Consider the following 18,003-nt stretch of genomic DNA (forward strand, 5'->3'; position numbering starts at 1 on the left):
TACAGCAGGGAATTTAACCAATAGAAATGTTAAGCATTCACATCAGTAGAGTGAATAGATAACTTATTTTCATTCACAAACCTATTCACATTTAAAGACCTAATTAACAGACAGAACGGGGGAAAAAGGCTGTTGTACAACATGAAATGATTACTTTAGATGTGTATAAAAATAATTTCCAGAAAGTTGAACCATGTTAGCAAAGCCACAAACTGGATTTTGTTCAATTTATTTTGACTTGAAAGCTTGTGCATCAGGAGCTTTCTCTCTCATACAATCACACTCAGTGCATTTCTCTTTTCATCTCCTCATACACAAGGAACACAGCAATACCAGTGTTGAAAAGATAGCTCTCATATAAGATTCTAAATCATATACATTATACTGTACTATTAATTCCTTACATTACATCAGTATTAACAAGTTAGCCACACACCCATGTTGCCTCTGTGGCAGCTGCTGACAATTGGGACCCTTGTTTACACCTCAAGGTTGTTGGGCCGATTGGGAAGCAGCTCCCTTCTTGTGAACAGCTCTGCAGCCCCCACCCCCCCAACAAGATCCTTCACTCCCCCAGTTTAGCTCAGCAGCTGTCGAATCTCTTTGTGCATGTGGCAGAGAAAGTCCACGTATGAAGCTCCACCACTCGCACTCTTGTCCTCCATGAGGAAGTGTTTGAAGAGCAGCTCCATCTTGTCGTCTTGCTTCACAATCATGAGCTGCAAGAAGAAGTCGATGATTAGAACGGAAGGACTCGCATTTGGATAGTGCTTCACCGGGTCCTCGGCATATCCCAAAGCACTTTATAGCTAATGGATTCATTTTAAAGAGTAGTGGGGTAATACAAATTGCGCACTGCATGGTTCGACAAGCAGCAATTGAGGTAAATGAATGTGTTTAGCTTAGGTTGATTGAGGGATAAATATTGGGAAGAATTGCTGCTCTGCTTTGAATATCACCATGGGATTCTTTACATTCATTTGATAGGATTGATGAAGATCTGATAAAGCAGCACTCCCTCCATATTATCCTCAAGATATTAGGACTTGATTTTCTGATATTTGGAGGATTCAGAATTCACTAATTTTAGTTGCTTTACAGGTTTATAGAGTTTTGTTAATACACAGCCATTGGCGATGTTACGTAACACCTCCAGCTCACAGGGCAGAAAACCCCTGTGTAAGTGGGTTGGGAGTTTGCAATGCACTGTGCGAAATTGATCACACCGCCAATTCTTCCGACTGATTGGAATCATAAAAGCTCAACCAGCAATCTTTCAGTCCTTAAAGCACTTCCAGAATGCCTCCTTCCCGACATAACCTGAAAGGTATCAAAATCATTTAGAACAGGAAATGGAGAGCTTCATCTCCCACTAAATCTGGTTCTGCTCCATGATATTGCAAATACTTTTGTACATTTTAATATCTTTCCATAGACTAGGTCACTGCTATTAGTCACAACATTTCCATTCAATGTATTTTATCACACTCATACTGTCTCAAAGCACTTCACCTAAATCCATTCTAAAATCCAACGATCGGTATCAAGATGATACAATGGAGCAGGGATACAGTCATTTGGGGCAGCTAATGTCAAGTCTTATCACTCCCTCCATTTCTGATGTGAACAGACAGTCAGAGAAGCTCATGTCCAAGTCATCATCATGTCTGCTGATTCCCAGAGGCACTGGAGAGATCAGCACACAGCCTGCCTGCTCAGGAGCTGAAATGCAAGCTCCATTTCGGACAGAGTACAATTGGGGAGGGAACATGCGAGTCTGCACTGAACTGGAAGGCAGATATTCCTACAGCAAGTAATAAATAACAGGCTGCAGAGACATTCTTGCATCCTGAAGTTAACAAGTACAAACCAGGAGTGCCTAAACCCAGTTTGAATTACCGAAACCTTCCAATTCAATCCCTGTTTGGTGATTCCCCCTGGTTATCCAAACCATAATGAGCATGGGGCAATCTGATAAACAGCTCACTGCACGGGGCGGCACGGTGGTTAGCACGGCTGCCGTACAGCGCCAGGGACCTGGGGCAGCACGGTGGCACAGTGGTTCGCACAGTGCCAGGACAGGGTTCAATTCCCGACTTCGGTCACTGTCTGTGCGGAGTCTGCACGTTCTCCCCGTGTGTGCGTGGGTTTCCTCCGAGTGCTCCAGTTTCCTTCCACAGTCCAAAGATGTGTAGGTTAGGTGGATTGGCTATGATCAATTGCCCCAGTGGGGTTACGGGGATAGGGTGGGGGTTGGGCCTCGGTAGGGTGCTCCTTCAGAAGGCCGGTGCAGACTAGATGGGCCAAATGGCCTCCTTCGGCACTATAGGGCTTCCATGATCTCACAAACCAAAGGATTGACACTGCAAAGCTAACGATAAAATGTTGGATTCATAGGTTTACCTTCATAAACCTGGGTCTCTGAGCACGAGTCATATCAACCATGGACCGTAACTTTTTGGAGTATGGATTATCCAGCATCGGCAGGGCACTCTGAAAAGCAGGGAAAGCTCAAATCAGACAGCTCACAGCGACACAAAGAACAGAGCACACATTTGACAGAACTCAGCACTTAAGTTACTGAATGCAGGATCGCTGGGAAACGGATGGAACCGTGTTAATTTGTCCCAGGTTTACTGCTTTATGCACCTACTCTTGAAACGATCGGAATTAGTGGGTGCTCCTGCTGCTCAGACTTAACATTATTCAGAAACGGAATTCACCAAGACTGTGGGGAACAGAAACTGGCTATATTCTGCCGTCGTCATAAAACCGACTCGATGGCTGCATTAACGCATTTGAATAGTTATCACTGCTTAGTGGTGGCACAGAGGTTAGCACGGCTGCCTCACAGCTCCAGGGACTCGGGTTCAATTCTGGCCTTGGGTCACTGTCTGTGTGGAGTCTGCCCGTTCTCCCCGTGTCTGCGTAGTTTCCTCCGGGTGCTCCAGTTTCCTCCCACAGTCCAAAGATGTGCAGGTTAGGTAGATTGGCCATGATAAATTGCCCTTAGTGTCCAAAAGGTCAGGTGGGATTACTGGGTTATGGGGATAGGGTGGAGGCGTGGGCCTAGGTATGGTGTTCTTTCAAAGGACAGTGCAGACCCGTGGGCTGAATGGCCTCCTTCTGCACTGTAGGGGTTCTATAAAGGGCTCAGGTCCATATTTCATTCCAGTCAGGTTGGGTGCTGACATTGGGATAACAAACACCATGATTGGTTCAGCGCTGCCGAAAAGTGCAGTTACTTCAAATCAACGCCACAATTATGGAAACTGGCACTTTAAACACAACTACGTTATTATAAACGTCCTCGACAAGACAGAATCAACCCGACTGCATTCTTCCAAACCTGGGAAAAGGTCATTTTTAGGGTTGTGAATCTGCTAATGACAGACTCCCAAGTTTTGGGCATAAATCTCATAATATACCGGAGAAGCCTTGACATACTGGACAGTCTTTGTCGCAAAAGAAATGGCTATATAGCAAAACAAAAAATCAGTTCCTGGCTTATGGGACTGAAAAACTGCAATAAGGAAATTTCTAGACAAGGTTTGTGTCAAGGCTTCAGACTTCCATGAGGAAAATGATCAGGTCAATAACATTTTAACGCTGCCCATCTCAAAGTCACAAGACATACACAAGCACACCTAAGTCATGTGTTCTAGGGAGGAGATGCTCTGGCTGATTTTGCAACCCAATTCTTGGTCTGTAACATTGTACAGTACGAAGTCTTACAACACCAGGTTAAAGTCCAACAGGTTTGTTTCGATGTCACTAGCTTTCGGAGCGCTGCTCCTTCCTCAGGTGAATGAAGAGGTATGTTCCAGAAACACATATATAGACAAATTCAAAGATGCCAACCAATGCTTGGAATGCGACCATTAGCAGGTGATTAAATGTTTACAGATCCAGAGATGGGGTAACCCCAGGTTAAAGAGGTGTGAATTACATCAAGCCAGGACAGTTGGTAGGATTTCGCAGGCCAGATGGTGGGGGATGAATGTATTGTACCATGTAACATTGTAGGTAGCAGATGAGGAACATATCATCCATGATAGAATGGCGGAGCAGACCCGATGGGCTGAATGGCCTAATTCTGCTCCTATATCTTATTAACTTGTGAACACCTGGTACATGTTATTTCTGATTCAAAACCTAAAATGCTTGGTATGAATTGTAACGCAGAGGCAGGACTCACTCTCAGCTCAAACTCACCAGTGCAGAATCAATCTGCCCAAACGATTGCACGTTAAAGATGCTCTGGATCAGGTCATGCTGTGTGTTCATTCCCACCCAAATGAAGAGGTTCAATCCATTTTCCAACAGATAGATGCCACCCTTTGATAATCGCTCCTCTGAGCAACGAATGGCCACTGGGAAATCATCACTATCAACATCCATTTTGTGCTGAAAGGGAAATCAGCAAAGTTATAGTCAGAATAAATACTTTTTTTCTAAACTAAAAGGTGTCCAGAATATCGATTTACCAACTGAAAGATATACTGACTGAATTCGCTCCAACTGGGCTGGTATAGCACAGTGGGCTAAACAGCTGGCTTGTAATGCAGAACAAGGCCAGCAGCACGGGTTCAATTCCCGTACCAGCCTCCCCGAAACAGGCACTGGAATGTGGCGACTAGGGGCTTTTCACAGGAACTTCATTGAAGCCTACTTGCGACAATAAGCGATTATTATTCACTATACACAAGAAAAATAATGTGCATTGAAATAGCACCTTTCAGGAACACAGAGCGATCAAATACTTCTGAAGTGTAGTCACTGATTAAATCTATGAAACCTGGCAGCCAATTTGCGCACATGATGCTGCCACAAAGTGATAATGAGCAGATAATTCTACAATTATTTTTAAGTAGTGTTAACTGAGGGATAAGTATTGCCCCAGACAGGGAGAAATTCTTCTTGCTCTCCTTTGAATAATGCCATGCAACCGTTAACTTCCACCTGGGGACAGACGGCCTTGGTTAACATCTGACAGTGCGGCACTTCCTCAGTGTTAGCCTAGTTACATGCTAAACGCGCAAGGCTGAGATTACAAATTGCCGTGTATCTGCATGGAAAATGCTCATGTTGCCCAATTTGAACTGCTCTCTATGAGTATACACGTCAGCTTGCTCCCAGTAAAATAACAAAGAAGAAACAGAAAATGCTGCAGTTATAAAAGTAGGCAATCTGCAACCCAGAAAAATAGAAATTCTGGGTGTCGCTTCATCAGAAAGGACCCGAAGATTTTGACTAGCAGATTCTGTTTTTAGGTCAGCTGAGGATTGAGAAAGAGCAATTTAGAGCAGGTTATGCCTTGGCAACACCGCCAAATTGGAACTCTTAATAACGGAATACTGCAATTCAGAGCAAGCTCCCGTCAACATTTGCCAATTTAACTGGGCCAGCCCAACATGGCTGGCCATTTTCACACCTGTTCTTGAAATCAAACCAGTAACTGAAGCCGACTGCAACAACTCAGTCACAGGACACCAAACAAAAATTGGCACTCAATTTTGGATGGCACATGTTGAGAGATTACCTTGGAGATTTAAACGTGTCCTTCACTGCAGTTTTCGTTTTTAAATTTAGAGTACCCAATTATTTTTTTGTCCAATTAAGGGCGGCCAATTGACCTTCCCTGCACATCTTTGGGTTGTGGGGGTGAGACCCACACAAACACCGGGAAAATGTGCGAACCCCACACGGACAGTGACCCAGAGCCGGTATCGAACCCGGGTCCTCATCTCCGTAGACAGCAGTGCTAACCACTGCGCCGCCGTGCCGCTCTATCACTGTAGTTTCTAATTTAACAAAAAAAAGACTTGCATTTTTAGAGCACCTTTCACAATCACCAGGAAGCACTTCACTGTCAACGAAGTGCTTTTGGGGTGGTCACTGTGTAAGGTATTAATTGTTGACTTACCACAGGTAAAAGCCTCGGGTAGAAGAACACGCTGGTTTCTGCTACATCCATGGATGTGACGAGCTGGCGGATGTAGGAACGGTCGTCAGTGGAGACCTCTGCTCCAGGCTGGATGACGTCACTCTTCAGCACACAATTCAGGTAGACAGGCAGTAGCTTCATGCACTCAGGCAGGATCAGCTGGGGAGGAGATGCAGGAAATGAACAAACAATGGGACGGGATCAGCCTAAATTCACCAGGGCGCGTCCAGGGATAAGCAACCCACAATTATCAATAAAGTCAAGAATTTGTTTGTTTTTTTAAAATTCCAGTACAGCTGAGAAGGCAGACGGGATCGGATCAAAGCTTTCAAAGCTCAGAATGATTATTTCAGAGTGAATAATGAAGTCATTTCTATTGATCAGTGAGGTGATCATGAGTGCGCGCAAATTGACTATGTGTACAAAAGATGAGTGGCAAGTTAGTGAATCTTAACTCAATAATACAATAAAATAATGACACTTCAAAAATCACAACTGAAAGTGTAGTGATTTAGGACATCCTGAGATACTATATAGATACAAATATTTAAAGCGATTTAGTTTTCTCTCAAGACAGACCTGCATTTACACGGCATTTTCAACCCGGGACACCCCCAAAGGACCTTGCTACGGTTATACTTTTGAAATGTAGGCGCTGACATTGTGTAGTGAATTGCAGCAGCCAATTTTCTCTCAGCACATTGTCAGCAACATAACTGCACAGAGGGAATGGGGGGGGTCTACCAATCACCACCGAAGCAAGATCCATAAGAGAGAATCAGCCAGCTGCTTGAAAAATGGTAAATGGGAGAAAAAGTGAGATTAAACCAAGTCGTTTGCATGAAGATAAGCAATGCAACCCGAAAGTGCTGGGAAAACTCAGCAGGTCTGGCAGCATCTGTGGAAAGAGAGTTAAAGTGTCGAGCCAGTATGACTCTTCTCCAGAACTGGAGAGATGTAGGTATGTGATGGGCTTATGCTGCTGAAAAAATGGGGGGATGGAACAGAAGAGATGGGTTAAAGGGAGGGGAGGTTAAACGCCAAAGAAATCATGGAAGAAAAGGCAAAGGGAGTGGTAACGGTTATAGTAAAGAAACAAAGCTTTGGTCAGAGTAGGTGTCAATAGAAGGATGAATACACAGAATGAAAACAGAAAAGAATTTAGATTGGCACTGAGCATAGTTGTCAGAAGTTGTTGAACTCAATGTTCAAAAGCTCAGACGGCTGTAAAGTGCCTAATTGGAAGATGGGGTGCTGTTCCTCCAGCTTGTGTTGGGGGCTTTACTAAAATATTGCAGTAGGCCCTGTGTAAAAACATGAGATGAGAGCAAGATGGTGATTTGAAATGCAAGTGACCTGAAGGTCTGGGTCATGCTTGTGGAACGAGCGGAAGTTTTCGGCAAAGTGGTCACCCAGTCTGCAATGTCGAGACAACCATATTTTGAGCAGCGAATACAAGAGATTAAATTGCCAATATAGCAAATTGCTGCTTCACCTGGAATGTGTGTGCGAGGCTTTGAACAGTGAGGAGAGAGGTAAAAGTGTGGGTGTTACACCACCTCAGATGGCACGGAAAGGTACCAGGCAAAGCCGATGAGGTGTTGGGGGTGATAGAGGAAAGGACCAAGTTGCCGTGGAGGGAATGGTCCCTCCAGATTGTGTTTGGTGGGGGCATCATACTTGAAGTGGTCAAAATAAGAGGATGATCCTTTGAATGCAGCTGGTGGGGTGGAACTTGAGGACAAGGGAACCCCTCTTGTGGTTCTGGTGGGGGCAAGGGTAGAAGTGCGGTAAACAGGTTGGACACAGTAGTGGGCCTCAATCATAGCATTTGAGGAAAAGGAAGAAATATCAGAAGCACCATTGTCGAAGGCAGCAAGACTGAGAAACGAGGAGAATTGAATGAGTCTTCAGAGCAAGCGTAATGTTTGCGCAAAATTGTTAGGCCGATGATTCTAGGATTATTAAAAATACCGCATAATATCCTATCAAAAGCATTGAAATTCATAACTTTACCATTTTCAAATATAACTAGTTTCAAAACAGGGAATGTCACCAAATTCCTCAGATCTGGTTAAGATTGCAGAACAGAGATAATTTCTTTTTTCTTTTTTTTTTTTTTAAATAAAATGCTCCTTTTTCACATTTTCTCCCACATTTACACCCATCAACAATAAACAATAATCAGCAAGATATGTCAGTCCCCATAATAACAACGATCCCATCTACCCACCAACCCCCAAACCTGCGTGTTTACATATACAAATGACAAAAAGGAATCAGGGATTACCCGTAGTCACCCTTAATCTTACACAGCCCCCCCCCCCCCCCCCCCCCAACAAGGTCTCCAGCTCCTCTTGTCCACTGCCTCTTGTAAATCTCCTCCTCCCAACCTCGGTTCCTTCCCCCCAACTTTCCACCCCGGCTAGACCACTCGGACCCTGTTCTGTCAGGCTCCGATGGCCACAGCCCCTCCCCCCACCTCACTCCCGTTCACTGGCCGGCTTAAACCGGCCAGCATGGAGGCCCCCGCCCGGGTCCCTTTCCCACTTGCCCGGCCCTAGGAAAGCCCAAAGATCCCCTTTTAGCACACAAACCCCGCATATCCACCTACACCCCAAAGAACCCTCATTTCGAGGGTCCCTTCCCTTGTCCAAATATATACCACATTGGCTCCTTTAGCCTCTGCACCCGCGCGCAGTGATACAAAAAGAAGAAAATACAGTCATGAGGTTACATCGGCACATGTCCATTCCTCAATGTCAGTTCTGCCACAGTCCTTCTGCTTTCGCAAACTCCTCCGCTGCTTCCGCCGTTCCAAAATAAAAGTCCCTGAGCTTGTAAGTCACCCTCAGCTTCGCTGGATATACAATGCCGCACCGCACCTTGCCAATGTACAGTGCCCTCTTCACCCGGTTGAAGGCAGCTCACCTCCTTGCCAGCTCCACCGTAAAGTCCTGGTATAGACGTATACCAGCTCCAGCCCACTGCACCACCCGCTTCTGCTTGGCCCAGCTCAGGACCTTCTCCTTCTCCTTCACACGGAAGCACAGAGTCACTGCCCTTGGCGGCTCACTCGCCTTTGGTACAGGCCTCCACGACCGATGAGCCCGATCCAGTTCATATCGGGAGGGATCCTCCCCCTCCCCCAATAGTTTTGCCAGCATCGCGGCAAAATACTCAGTCGGCTTCGGTCCTTCAACTCCTTCGGGCAGCCCCGCAATCCTAAAGTTCTGTCGCCTGGATCTATTTTCCAGGTCTTCCATTTTTCCTCGCAGATCCTTGTTAGTGTCCATCACCTTCCGCATCTCTTTCCCCATCGAGGCAAGTTGATCACCGTGCTGCAATAACATCTCCTTCACGTCCTTCAGCGCCTCCCCTTGCTCTCGCACCTCCGCCACTGCGCTCGTCACCTCCGTCCTCACCGGGGAAACCGCCTCCTCCACCAGCGCACTCAAAACCTCCCTCATCTCCTTCCTCACCGTCTCCATGCATTTCGCAATCTGCGCCAACTGCTTTTCAAATTCCGCAGCCATCACCTTGGTTATTTCTTCAGCCGTAAGCAGTGCGACCTTCCCTGGTGCTCCAGCCTTCAATTTTCCTTGGTGACCCCGCGGTGACCTTTCCACTCCCCGACGGACCTTCAGCTGTTTTCTTTCGGCCGTTTTCTTGCTCACCCTCGACATTTTTCTGTTTTTTTTCCTCCTGCGTCTCCCTGCTTCTGCCGCCTCCGTGGACCCTGGGACTGGGCTTAAAGCCCCAAAAATGCCATTCCCGAACGGGAGCCCTCCATTGTGCAGCCGCCTCCCGTCGTCACCGGAAGTCCAGAGCCAATTTCTTTTAACCATCACTACCACATTGTATTTAGTGATTTTAAGCAGGATGTCAGATGGTTTAGAAATTAGAAAGCCTGAGCCATTTCTACAGTGCACACTGAAATGAATGACGAGCCCTCAAGTCTTCCTCCGGGTTATCCTCCGACTGCCAGTCTGTGTGCTGATATAATTCCCACATGGAACTCCAGGATATTGACCAAATGACAACGAAGAAATGGTGCAGGCCGGGATCATTTGTGACTTTTTATTATTCATTCATTCTTGGGATGTGGGCATTGTTGATGAGGTTGGAAAATTACCCATTATACTACCCATGGTAGTTGATCTCAGGCAGTGGTACCTGACATTCCTCTTGAACCGCCTCAGTGTAATTCACCAGCCCCCTTCAACCCTGCTCTTTCAGCTCTCTCCTCCTTTCCTTCTGACTCCCAGTGAAGTGTCACTGGGCACACTCCTGAAGGGCAGCACAGTCCAATGCTCTCTTTGCCTGATCTCTGCAGGAACACCAGATGCTTTTCCTTTCATTGTAGCACCCAGACTAACTCAGCACACAGCACAAATTTAACAGCTACCCTGACATCCCAAATCGTGCCTTTATCCACTAACCTATGGAGAAAGCTGGAGGGATCAACATTTATAGCCCATCACAAGCTTCTTCGAGCGCACAGTCATCCGATAAAATACAAATGACTGGATATTGCTGAGTGATAGTTTGAGTATAGGGATCTTGTGGCGCAGTGGGTAGCAATCCTACCCTCTGGGTCAGAGGCTCCAAGTCCCAATCCAGGATTTAGTGACCAAACAGGTTGATAGTCAGCTTGTAAATTCTTCCGGTATATCTGATGACAGGCGGTAAGAGGGGGAGACTTTCCTGATCAGCCACAGTGCAGAAGGCAATGGAAAACCACTGCGGTACTTTACTCTGCATCATCATGGACCAATCCAATGGAAGTCCATGGTCACCAATGCCCTCTCAGGGCCTGGCACCTAAAGGAGAGGATTGTTTGAGAATAAATGAGCAACATCTCAAATCCTGCTCCTAAGTAGGTGTCAGTGTGATTCGCATTTCAAACTTTCGAAATCTAATCCAGCCTCTCTCCAACTACATCCATGTTCCCAAGAATAGATATGCAAAATATGAAAGGCAGTCACTGCTCATATTACCTCTAGTCTCAATCACTAAATCATATGCAAAGTTGTTATTTTACAAGGAGCACTAAGCAAGTACATAATGACTTTCAACGACAAACATCCAGCACCACCAGCACTAGTTAACGTCAACTTTCAAACGCAGACATTAAAGCAACAAAAATTGAAATAATAAACATTGTTTCCATCAACTTCAAAACACAGGACAATAACCCTTTTAACCTGGCAGCTTCCAAATTTCAAAACAATTTTCAGCTGCTAGGATAGCTTTGCTTCAATGGTAACTGGTTAAGATCCATGGTGACTTGAGCAGTCACCCAAGAACCCGTAAATACATTGTGGTTTTATTTTCTGGCTGTAAAATATCCTGAATTGCTTCAGTGTAAAAGTACTTATTGAGTTACAATGATCTTTGTAATGAAGAAAATGCAGCAATTTGCACACAAGGACCCATAAACAACACCCAGGTAGATCAGCAGATAATTCCCGATGTTTAACGGGCACATATTTATCAGGGTACCAGAGACAGCTCCCCTGCGTTCCTATGCCCTAGTATCTCTTTTGCCACACATGATGGTTTAACGTCTTATTCAAAAGATGGCATTTCTGTCAGTGCAGCATCACTTTGATGTAATGAGATTTCAGCCGAGATTACGTGCTCGAGTTCCTGGAGTGAGGGTTTGAACCACAACCTGCTGACTCCCAGGCAAAAGTGCAGCAAGCCAAAGCAGAATAATTAACCAAAATATTTAATTTTTGGTTGTTTTTTTTTCCTAAACCGTCAGAAAAACAGAGAAATTCAACAGATTAAATTTCCTGTGCAGACAAAGAAAAGTCTGGATAACTGCAACTAGAATGAAACGGCCCATTTCATTTTACTTCGAAGAAATTTGTTTGATATTCGTCGGACAATCTGCAGTGCTGGGAATTGATTGCAGCACTGTCTCTTCTGCTCATTGCATAACTGGTAGCCGCTATCAGCATTCAGCACTCCCAGGTCAGATTTTAATTAAGAAATAGCCTTGATCTGACAGGGTCAGCAGTTCAGGAGCGACGTGGATACCCAGGGAATTTAAGAATCCTAATATATACGGCATACGGGTAACAGGCTTTCATACTGTGTAACTCGATGCAACTCACAGCTTAGAATCCAGAGAGTCCCTACCCTGTAGAAGGCCATTCAGCCCATCAAGTCTGCATCGACCCTCCCAAGAGCACTCTGCCAAAGCCCACTTCTCCTGCCCTATTCCTGTAGCCCCACACATAGATCGTACTAAGCTATTTGACACAACTAGTGGCTTGCTAGGCAATTTCATTTAAGAGTCAATCACCTTTCTGTGGGTCTGGAGTCACATGTAGGCCAGACCAGGTAAGGGTGGCAGATTGGCTTTACTAAAGTGCATTAGCGATGGATTTTTATAATGAAAATCCAATGTTAACAATGGTTTCATGGTTACTACTAAGGCTAGCTTTAAATTCCAGACTTACTCATTGGATTCAAACCCATTTCTGCAGTGCATTAGCCTGGGCCTCTGACAATACCACCACCCAACCCTGTATCCAGGATTAAATTGATCCACCTTAAACATGATCAAGTGCAGACAGAGTGGGCAGCACAGTGGCGCAGAGGTTAGCACTGCTGCCTCACGGCATCGAGATCCCAGGTTCGATCCCGGCTCTGGGTCACTCTCCGTGTGGAGTTTCACATTCTCCCCATGCCTGCGTGGGTCTCACCCCCACAACCCAAAGATGTGCAGGGTAGGTGGATTGGCCGCACTAAATTGCCCCTTAATTGGAAAAAATGAATTGGGTACTCTAATTTAAAAACATATTTTTAATGTTTCATCCAGTATCATTAGGACATTAAAAACAGAAAATACTGGACCATTGTAGCAGGTCTGACATTCTCCCCGGGTCTCACCCCCACAACCCAAAAGATGTGCAGGGTAGGTGGATTGGCCAAGCTAAATTGCCCCTCAATCTGAAATTATTATTATTTTTTTTTTTAAAGGATAAAAAAAGTTAGTGTGGACAGAGAAAGTCTCTTCCACAATGGCATTCTGGGTTAAAATAAATAATTTCAAACTTCCACACTAACTGGAAATTCCCTCAATCCTTCTCTTTGGATTCCTGATTTACAAGGGAATTTCCAGTCTCTCTTTTCTCTTGTTTCTGAACAGCTCTGCTCGTTTAACTGCATGGTGATGTACAGGACAAAGCAATGTGAATATTTAGCTGCAGGAACATGATTATCTTTCATGTTTCAGTCTGAGGACATCAAACGTAGCTACTGATAGCAGCCAGTTTTCTTCTTCCCGGTATCAATGATTGATTATGTGCATCAAAGATGTCAGGTGCAATCTCAGAAACCTCAGAAAATCCAAGTAATGGCTAAACCACATTTCATTCACCCAATGACACAGCTTGAACAAGTTACAGATACCGGCAATGATGGTCAAAATCAATTAACCCATGGTTTCGTGAATATTAGTCATGTTTTAATCCAACTACCTCACACTGCCAGCCTCTGAGACAAGTTCAATTCCCGGGAACGGCTGCATTTAAAGATTTAGATAAATTCTCAGCACTCCTCCTCCAAAATCCTATTCGCATTACCATTTTTAAAAAGGATCTTGTGCGATTAAATTATTCTTCAATCTCATACCAGTCGAAACAAGTTGCGGTGCCCCACAGCCTGTGGTGTGTCAGCGTTTGGTTTTAACTCACGGTGAAAGAGTACAGGTACCGCGAGCAGAAAGAGAGGGATCAATTTTGTTCGTGATTCTTGGTTGAGGAGCAAATAACAAAAATATTCTCAAATGTCTAATTCGGTTACCCCTCCAGCCCTACAAGTGCAGATAGCTTTCAAAGTAGCCACTGTGTGTTTAAACCAACATGCCATTTGGTGTAGCAGCCAAAAGGAACAGTGGCTTGCAGGTAATACCACCAACTTACCTGACCAGCTGATGATGGACTCGCACAATTCTTACGGTAGCAGGCAAGAATCTGAGCGGACTGGTTAATTAAGGTATCTCGCACGGTCTTTGTGGGGTTGCTCAGGACGCTACGATATGCTGCAAAAATGAGAAAATGAGTTTCTAGTGTTACACCAACAAGTGTGTGCAAAGTGACAGCAAAATGGTTGAAAACTTCAAACTCATTCTACTGACAAATCTCTCAAACACTTAAACCAAGTCTTTAATCCACCACTGGAACAGACTTAAAAACCTAAAGAACACCCACGAGGATACAAGGACAGTGTATTTCCAATATTAATAATGGGATAAAAATACTGCCTCAAGCAATATGTTAAACGGCAATTAAAATAATTATTCGACAAGTGTGTTTTTTAGCAGTTGTAAACTATCTTAAACAGAAGTACTTCCTATTGAAATCTGCAGCTTTAAATTTAGAATCTGGCGTTTCAATGAATTCAAGGTGTCTGATAAAGAGTATTGATATAAACCAGTTTCTAAACAGACTGCTGGGTTTGACAGTAGGTTCATTGTTTATTGGCTCCCAGTAAAGTACGAGCGGCTCAGACACCTTCACAGACAACGACTGCATTTGACACTCGTTTTTGTTCAAGGAAATATGAGCTTAAATTAAAGGCGGTTATTTGAAACCAAACTCTAAATGGTAAACATCTAAATAATGGGTGGAGATCAGAATCAAAAAACAATATCACTTTATTTCCATCCCAAGTTACAGAATATTCCTGGATCTTTCGTATACTCACACAGCATATAGAATAAAACTTGTTTAAGGTACTTTATAAACGGGACTGAATTTGGGAAGGAGCTGTGAATGTTGTTACAGGCCAAGTGGCTGACAATTATTTGAAACCAGACACTGGATTCCAGCCTTGGATGAAGTTGATTAGTTTCTGCAGTATCATTTTCTACCACCTTTCTCCCCTTTGGAAACTGTCAGGTTAAGTCTAATTCAGTGGCACAATGGCCTCACTTCAAGTACCTCAGGGTTAACTATAATTGGTTTGTGAGCCTGCATCGCAAGTTATTTAATCTGCAGGGAATCACAAGATACCCAATCCCATTCGCAGGAGAGATCTATGCACTCACACTGCCCAAGAGATATCCTTGAGATAAATATAACTATCGGAGCAGGAATCCCGACTGACTTTCCCCTCCCCACCCAGGGACAGCGAGATTAGCTGTCACACCCCGAATGCCAGTCGAGAGATCAGCTAACTTTTGCAGCATTATTTTTCCAAGACAGGCTCATGGCAACGAGACGGGGCCAGGTTCAATGCCCTCTGTATCGAGGCATTTTCCGACATGAAAACAACGTCAAATTCTGGCAAAAGCTTACCCAGTTTCACAAAGTAGTTGATAAGTGTGTCAGTCTCACAGTTTCTGTACAGATCAGCAAGCTGAGTACAGCAATTAAGTGATAGGTTGTGTATACGCAACCTCCTCTGTCCACTGCAACTGGTGTAGAGCAAAGCGCACTGTGGAGATGGAGGAAAGAAAGGGAAAACGCTCATTTATTGAATGCATTGGCACAACCCAAAAACACAACATAGAAATTTACTTCAGCAAATCCTGAAAAAAATTAATGAACTGTGCACAAAGCTAGTTTTAATAACAGAGGGAAAAATGCTTCTATATTTCCAATTGTAGAAACACCATCAGACACACAGGTATTGAATACAGATGATGACACTGTCTGAGGAAGATTCAAAGTTAACTTTAACTTTCAAAATGAGAACTGGACTAATAAGAGTAGGGGGGAAATAAGCCCTTTCAAATGGCTGGCACAGGTAGTCGCGTGGTCTCCTTACATTCTCTGTGATTCAGTAGATTAATGTTATGAGCATGACTGTTAACCTGTCAGAAAGATCCACTGATCCAACAGACTTGAAATCCAGCAGAGTATTTGACTTTATTATTGATTCTGTGAGGCCACTTGCTAAAGCCGACAGCCACACTCCACAAATTGTTTGAAAGAGTAATAGCTTAATGGCGCATAAGGATTCAAGTTTCAACATATCCAATCACTGTTCCACTCAATCAAAAAAGCGTGCAGAATGTTTCACTGGAGGAGATAAAACAATAGGGTACAGGTCCAAGGACATCGTGCACAATCTGTCCAATGTTCTGGTCAGAGTAAAGGTTGAATATTGCCTGCTCACAAAGACAGGCAGTCAAGTCCTGGAAGCAGCTCAAAGAAAAGCCATAAGCCTGAGAATTGAGATGTGAAGCAAGATTGGGGAAATGTTGGCTTTTCAGCTTTGAAAGAAAATGATTGAGAAGCACAGATAACATCATGAACAGTGCAGAAAGGCCTGAGTTGGACCATGAATGAACACGAGTAGGACAAAGAGCACAGATTCATAACAAAGAGCAAATACATGAATATCCAGCAAAATAACAGACGAGATGCATGGACTTTGATGGATGGATGGACTCACATTCCCCATCTGTGTCTATACGTGATCTCTTCCTTGTGAAGTAGATACAAATTTGGGAGCAAAAGTATAAAGGTACACCTAAAATGAAAAGCTGTGACAGACTGATGCCAAAATACATTTGTGGATGATTATCACACCAGGGCAAAGACAAGTTAAGAGAGCCAACTGAAGCAAGAGCAATGGTGCACTCAAGTAATATGCTACGGAAGGTTAAAGCTAGTGTTCATTTCCACAGAGTAGGCAGCCAATCTCAGCTGTGTAGTCAGAGGATGGGTTAGGATTCATAATTCCCCAGGCAGGGGCAGTGACAATGGAAGTGGCTGCACCAGAGAATTGCATGCATCCCCCGGGACAAAGAAATGGTGAGTGGCATGAGCAAAATGGAGAACACAAATCGGCACACACTAAAATCAAATATATCCTTATTCTTCAAAAATATTTATTGACTGGTTAGAAAAATTGCTATTAACTAAAAGCAGGCTTGCTGCTCGATGTTCTAATGGTATTTTTTCACCTGAATTTGAGCTCCATTATCTTCATTCAACTTGTCGTCATGTTTAAACTCCACAGTGATAGCTTTGTCACAGTCTAATGCAGCCAGCTCAACATCAGTTGTGTTACTCATATAGAAAGAGCCAAAGAAATCAGTTGCTCTAATCCCTGGAATAAAAGCAATTTTAAAATATAACCACAATTCGAGCCAAAGCCAGATTTCCAGACATGATTTCATACTTGGAACCAAGTAGTCTTTGCTGAAGTTTTGCGAGCACAATAAATACATTTTCTTGCAGACAAACTAACTTTTCACACAACACATTTCAAACTAATACATGTAATATGACACCACTCACAACAAGCTAAAATACATCTAGTGGCATCGACTGTAATCAGTCGTGTTTACACAGGGGGTTCCCGTTTTCAGTGATTGCACACGCACTGACAATATCAACATGTTGACATAAGTGTGGCCAAACATTGCAAGAAGCAATGCACATTGAATGATGAGGGCATTTTTTTTTTTTTTTTAAAGCTGGTTATTAAGTGCTATTATCTCCAATAGATTATTTATTACTTGCATCTCATTATTACCAAATCAAAGGGTTAATATTTTTGAATAATACAACAATGTTTTCAGATTAAAGCTACATCCATGTTGGGCAACACAAAGTTTGCATGATCAGAACATTATAGATTAGAATTCCTTGCTGGCTGAAGATTTGCTTTTAATCACCTTCAACATTGCAATCTCCACCCCTGGGAAATGCCTTTAGATATATGCAGGTGAGGGCTTTTGTGAGGCGACAGGTGAGGGAATTCCCGTTGCTCCCGGCACAAGAAGTTCAAGATAGGGTGATCTCGGGTGTATGGGTCGGGGAGGGCAAGGTGTCGGAAATACACCAGGAGTTGAAAGAAGAGGGGGATCGCTGGTAGAAGAGTTGAAGGGTAAATGGGAGGAGGAGCTGGGGGAGGAGATCGAGGAAGGTCTGTGGGCTGATGCAGGAGGCGAAAGAGGCCGGCATTCTGGCCTTTGCGTCCCTAGTAGCCCGGCGAAGGATCTTGCTAATGTGGAAGGAGGCGAAGCCCCCCAGCCTGGAGGCCTTGATAAATGATATGGCTGGGTTCATAAAGTTGGAGAG

General features: G+C 44.1%; 1 protein-coding gene across 2 annotated transcripts in view; it reads right to left on the reverse strand.

Moving 5' to 3' along the window:
- Positions 1–213: 213 nt before the first annotated feature.
- The window catches only part of LOC140403481 (protein transport protein Sec24C-like), a 73,169-nt gene continuing 55,379 nt past the window's right edge, over positions 214–18,003 (reverse strand). For both annotated transcript variants that reach the window (XM_072491388.1, XM_072491386.1), the window contains 7 exons: positions 16,881–17,026; positions 15,265–15,403; positions 13,888–14,006; positions 5,927–6,106; positions 4,216–4,407; positions 2,404–2,493; positions 214–719 (listed from right to left, as the gene is read on the reverse strand). In XM_072491388.1, coding sequence (XP_072347489.1) covers positions 579–719; positions 2,404–2,493; positions 4,216–4,407; positions 5,927–6,106; positions 13,888–14,006; positions 15,265–15,403; positions 16,881–17,026 — 1,007 coding nt within the window. In that variant the 3' untranslated portion in view covers positions 214–578. The remainder of the gene's footprint in view (positions 720–2,403; positions 2,494–4,215; positions 4,408–5,926; positions 6,107–13,887; positions 14,007–15,264; positions 15,404–16,880; positions 17,027–18,003) is intronic.

This window comes from Scyliorhinus torazame, chromosome 28 (assembly GCF_047496885.1).
Source record: "Scyliorhinus torazame isolate Kashiwa2021f chromosome 28, sScyTor2.1, whole genome shotgun sequence".
NCBI classification, from domain to species: domain Eukaryota; kingdom Metazoa; phylum Chordata; class Chondrichthyes; order Carcharhiniformes; family Scyliorhinidae; genus Scyliorhinus; species Scyliorhinus torazame.